Genomic DNA, 5,541 nt, shown 5'->3' with positions numbered 1-5,541 from the left:
TCACAAAACAAAAATATTTTAAATCACAACTTCCAGATGGTATCTTGAATACATTGGTTTCTTAAACAACATTAACAAGCATATTTTTAAGAATATATTTTCATCTACAGGTCAGGTAAAGCTTTATTAAATGGTAAACACTTTTAAAAGTGCAGAAATACAAGTTTCAAAAACAAATACATTCAGAAGATCTGCTGTTCAAATAATATTTTTTCAAAACCAGGTGGAGGAGTATGATAAAATTCACTGAACTGGCAATCCAAAATTGCACTGTCATCAACACCCTGAGATCAAGAGTCAGATGCTCTACTGATTAAGCTGGCCAGGCGCTCCTTGAGTTTTATTTTTCTCTCATAAACAACTGGATACACTGTCCCTCGTATACCTGATGCTGGACAATGCATATTTTTTCCATTCAAATATACATTTAGTTCTACATGGTCATATGTAATACCCACTACATCTCCCTCCTGCGGAAGACTGTTTGCTGGCATCCTATTTTTCTCCTCGTTGTTGTGGTACAGGGCTCCATCATTCCTCATCACCAGGCTGTGCACATCTCGGCCAAGAGGAATCTGATTCAAGTTAACTTTCTGAGTTGCGACGCCAACACCCCATATTCCTGTGGACTGGATTTTGAATTCAAAGTAGCTTTTGTTTTGATGTAAAGGGGCGCTGGCTAAACAGCCTCCTGTCCCACATATCCTTCTCCCATTTTTCACAATGACAACATCCGTTCCCATGTGCTGCGTGTCCAGCTGCACGGCCGGCATCTCCTTGAGGGGGATGTGCCCCGCGCCGCCGTCCCGGCAGCACCGCAGGCAGCAGAACACGGACGCGGCCACGGCGCCGAGACCCCGGCCCGCCGCCTCCGACCGCCGCGACCCCGCCCCGCCTCCCGCCACGCCTCCCGCCCCCGCGGAGCGCCGGCGGCCCCGGGAGCAGCGCGCACCCAGACACAGCGACGCCCCCCGCCTATTTTATTTATTTATGATAGTCACAGAGAGAGAGAGGGAGGCAGAGACACAGGCAGAGGGAGAAGCAGGCTCCATGCACCGGGAGCCCGATGTGGGATTCGATCCCGGGTCTCCAGGATCGCGCCCTGGGCCAAAGGCAGGCGCCAAACCACTGCGCCACCCAGGGATCCCAAGACATATTATTTTTTTAAAAAATTGTATGAGATTACTAGATTCAGTTCACAGTGCTAAGACGGCAGCATAATAAGAGAATCTAGGCTCTTCTAATCTCTTGAACAGAACTAGATACATATCAAATCATTCTAAATACCCCAGAAATCAACCTGAAGACTCACAAAACAAATTCCACAACTAAAAAGAGAGAGGACATGACATTGGAGAAATGGATTGCAGTTGGTGCAGAAAGGAGGAAACCATTGTCATGGAGAAAGGTAAAAGAGAGTGGAACACATAAGGAGAACATATCCCAAAAGCCATTAGCTCGGGGGGAAAAAAAAGAGGCTCTGATTTTCATGAGCCCTTACAACTAGCAGGATTTAAAGACTGGAGTTTTAAATATCCCGACTTGGCTGGAAAAGAGTCCTGAGGGTGCTGCCCTACTCTGGGAGAAAAGGCATGCAAACAACCCTGGGATAGATAGCATGGACACTGAAGAATGCCTGGGGTAAATAGCAAGGAGATGATTGGTTTTTCTTGGTGCATGTCCCAGAGAAGTAATTTTCACAGATATGTCTCTCAAAGAACAAATGAAATACTGGTGTCATTTCCCACCCACACCACTCAACATAAATGCAGAGCCACCTGTGGAAAGCAGCTCAGCCCTAAAACTGGCTGCTTAACTTGTTTATACCAGATACCATACCTCTGCATTCTGGTGTGCCTTCCCCTCTTGGCCAAGCTAGATTCAGTCCCAGTGTGACAGGACCCTACCCCAGAAGACCAGCACATGTCCCTGCCACACCACATCCCTAAAGCATAAAATTTTAAAAGTCATCAGGTTTGAGTGGGATAGAGCCCAGAGGGCACTGTTCTGCTCCTGGGGAGAAGGCAGACAACCTGGAGGCAGAGTGTGGAAAAATTTATCTGAACAAAGCCTGGGACACACACAGAAAAGATTATTTACTTTTCTCAGAGTTTTTCCCTGAGAAGCAGCATGCACAGAGACTGCTCTCTGTGGGAGGATGGGGGTGGGGTGGAAACTAGCTGGAATCATTTCCCTTCTTTGCCCTTAAAATAAAGTCAGAGCCAACTGTGGTAAGCAGCACAGTGCCAATACAGGCTGCCTACCCTGGTTACACCAAGTCCCATATCTCTGTGCTGTGGTGCTATAGCTCTTCTTGATCAAGATTGCCTGAGTCACAGCAGGCAGTCCCCTTACCCAGAAGAACAGCAGAAACCCATGCACATAACATGTATCCTGACCAGAGAGCTCTATAAGTCTTCGGTTTTAGTGGAAGTAGTATCAGGTCTCATTTAAGAAGCAGAAAACAGAGGGAGGGGCAAGATGGCGGAAGAGCAGGGTCCCCAAATCACCTGTCCCCACCAAATTACCTAGATAACCTTCAAATCATCCTGAAAATCTACGAATTCGGCCTGAGATGTAAAGAGAGACCAGCTGGAACGCTACAGTGAGAAGAGTTCGCGCTTCTATCAAGGTAGGAAGACGGGGAAAAAGAAATAAAGAAACAAAAGGCCTCCGAGGGGGAGGGGCCCCGCGAGGAGCCGGGCTGAGGCCGGGGCGAGTGTCCCCAGGACGGGAGAGCCCCGTCCAGTCCCGGAGGAGCAGGAGCTGCACCAACCTTCCCGGGCGGGCGGAAAGGGGCTCGCAGGGAGTTGGAGCAGGACCCAGGAGGGCGGGGATGCCCTCGGGCTCCCTGGGACACTAACAGACACCTGCGAGCGCAGGTGAGTGCGCCGAGCTCCCTAAGGGCTGCAGCGCGCACGGCGGGACCGACCGGAGCAGCTCGGAGGGGCTCGGGAGCGGCTCCAGGGAGGGAGCTGCGGGGCGGGAGCGCGAATCCACCAGCGCAGGCCCCGGAGCACAGGGCGCCGGGACACAGCCCAGGATCCCGCCTCCCCCTGGGACAGGCAGAGGCCGGGAGGGCCCAGGACAGCACGGACGCTCCTGCCCGGAGCTGAGCAGATCAGCGGCCCCGCCCCGGAGCCTCCAGGCCCTGCAGACGGAGAACCGAGAGCCCGGAGCCCCGTAGTTCCTGCGGAGGCTGAATCCAGGCTTCCAGAGTTGCCATAGCAACTGCGGCAGCGCGCACGGCGGGACCGACCGGAGCAGCTCGGAGGGGCTCGGGAGCGGCTCCAGGGAGGGAGCTGCGGGGCGGGAGCGCGAATCCACCAGCGCAGGCCCCGGAGCACAGGGCGCCGGGACACAGCCCAGGATCCCGCCTCCCCCTGGGACAGGCAGAGGCCGGGAGGGCCCAGGACAGCACGGACGCTCCTGCCCGGAGCTGAGCAGATCAGCGGCCCCGCCCCGGAGCCTCCAGGCCCTGCAGACGGAGAACCGAGAGCCCGGAGCCCCGTAGTTCCTGCGGAGGCTGAATCCAGGCTTCCAGAGTTGCCATAGCAACTGCGGCTGATCCTCCCGGGGCCCCACGGGGTGAACAACCCCCGCTGAGCCCTGCAGCAGGCAGGGGCAGAGCAGCTCCCCCAAGTGCTAACACCTGAGAATCAGCACAGCAGGCCCCTCCCCCAGAAGACCTGCTGGACGGACCAGTGATACTCCCCCGTGTTCCAATACAACTTGTTTTTGGCCACTCTGCACTGAGCAAAATGACTAGAAGGAAAACCTCACCTCAAAAGAAAGAATCAGAAACAGCCCTCTCTCCCACAGAGTTACAAAATCTGGATTACACTTCAATGTCAGAAAGCCAATTCAGAAGCACTATTCTACAGCTACTGGTGGCTCTAGAAAAAAGCATTAAGGACTCACGAGACTTCATGACTGCAGAATTTAGATCCAATCAGGCAGAAATTAAAAATCAATTGAATGAGATGCAATCCAAACTAGAAGTCCTAACGACGAGGGTTAACGAGGTGGAAGAACGAGTGAGTGACATAGAAGACAAGTTGATGGCAAGGAGGGAAACTGAGGAAAAAAGAGATAAACAATTAAAGAACCATGAAGACAGATTAAGGCAAATAAATGACACTCTAAGGAGGAAAAACCTACGTTTAATTGGGGTTCCCGAGGGCGCCGAAAGGGACAGAGGGCCAGAATATGTATTTGAACAAATCCTAGCTGAAAACTTTCCCAATCTGGGAAGGGAAACAGGCATTCAGATCCAGGAAATAGAGAGATCCCCCCCTAAAATCAATAAAAACCGTTCAACACCTCGACATCTAATAGTGAAGCTTGCAAATTCCAAAGATAAAGAGAAGATCCTTAAAGCAGCAAGAGACAAGAAGTCCCTGACTTTCATGGGGAGGAATATTAGGGTAACAGCAGACCTCTCCACAGAGACCTGGCAGGCCAGAAAGGGCTGGCAGGATATATTCAGGGTCCTAAATGAGAAGAACATGCAGCCAAGAATACTTTATCCAGCAAGGCTCTCATTCAAAATGGAAGGAGAGATAAAGAGCTTCCAAGACAGGCAGGAACTGAAAGAATATGTGACCTCCAAACCAGCTCTGCAAGAAATTTTAAGGGGGACTCTTAAAACTCCCCTTTAAGAAGAAGTTCAGTGGAACAATCCACAAAAACAAGGACTAAATAGATATCATGATGACACTAAACTCATATCTGTCAATAGTAACTCTGAACGTGAATAGGCTTAATGACCCCATCAAAAGGCGCAGGGTTTCAGACTGGATAAAAAAGCAGGACCCATCTATTTGCTGTCTACAAGAGACTCATTTTAGACAGAAGGACACCTACAACCTGAAAATAAAAGGTTAGAGAACCATTTACCATTCAAATGGTTCTCAAAAAATACCCTAAAAACTATAGAACACTTCTGAAAGAAATTGAGGAAGACACAAAGAGATGGAAAAATATTCCATGCTCATGGATTGGCAGAATTAATATTGTGAAAATGTCAATGTTACCCAGGGCAATTTACACGTATAATGCAATCCCTATCAAAATACCATGGACTTTCTTCAGAGACTTAGAACAAATTATTTTAAGATTTGTGTGGAATCAGAAAAAACCCCAAACAGCCAGGGGAATTTTAAAAAAGAAAACCGTATCTGGGGGCATCACAATGCCAGATTTCAGGTTGTACTACAAAGCTGTGTTCATCAAGACAGTGTGGTACTGGCACAAAAACAGACACATAGATCAATGGAACAGAATAGAGAACCCAGAAGTGGACCCTGAACTTTATGGTCAACTAATATACGATAAAGGAGGAAAGACGATCCACTGGAAGAAAGACAGTCTCTTCAATAAATGGTGCTGGGAAAATTGGACATCCACATGCAGAAGAATGAAACTGGACCACTCTCTTGCACCATACACAAAGATAAACTCAAAATAGATGAAAGATCTAAATGTGAGACAAGGTTCCATCAAAATCCCAGAGGAGAACTCAGGCAACACCCTTTTTGA

At 49.5% G+C, this 5,541-nt stretch overlaps 1 protein-coding gene across 1 annotated transcript; it reads right to left on the bottom strand.

Annotated features, from left to right (window-relative positions):
- Window positions 1-290: 290 nt before the first annotated feature.
- LOC129518410 (SPRY domain-containing protein 7-like) lies at window positions 291-867 on the bottom strand. The gene has a single exon (XM_055338544.1). The coding sequence runs from the start codon at window positions 771-773 to the stop codon at window positions 291-293; it is 483 nt and encodes a 160-aa protein (XP_055194519.1). The 5' UTR covers window positions 774-867.
- Window positions 868-5,541: the final 4,674 nt, after the last annotated feature.

The sequence above is a fragment of the Nyctereutes procyonoides genome, unplaced genomic scaffold (assembly GCF_905146905.1).
Source record: "Nyctereutes procyonoides isolate TBG_1078 unplaced genomic scaffold, NYPRO_anot_genome, whole genome shotgun sequence".
NCBI lineage: Eukaryota > Metazoa > Chordata > Mammalia > Carnivora > Canidae > Nyctereutes > Nyctereutes procyonoides.
The sequence above is the reverse complement of the archived record's forward strand: the minus strand, read 5'-3'. Positions and strand labels throughout refer to the sequence as shown.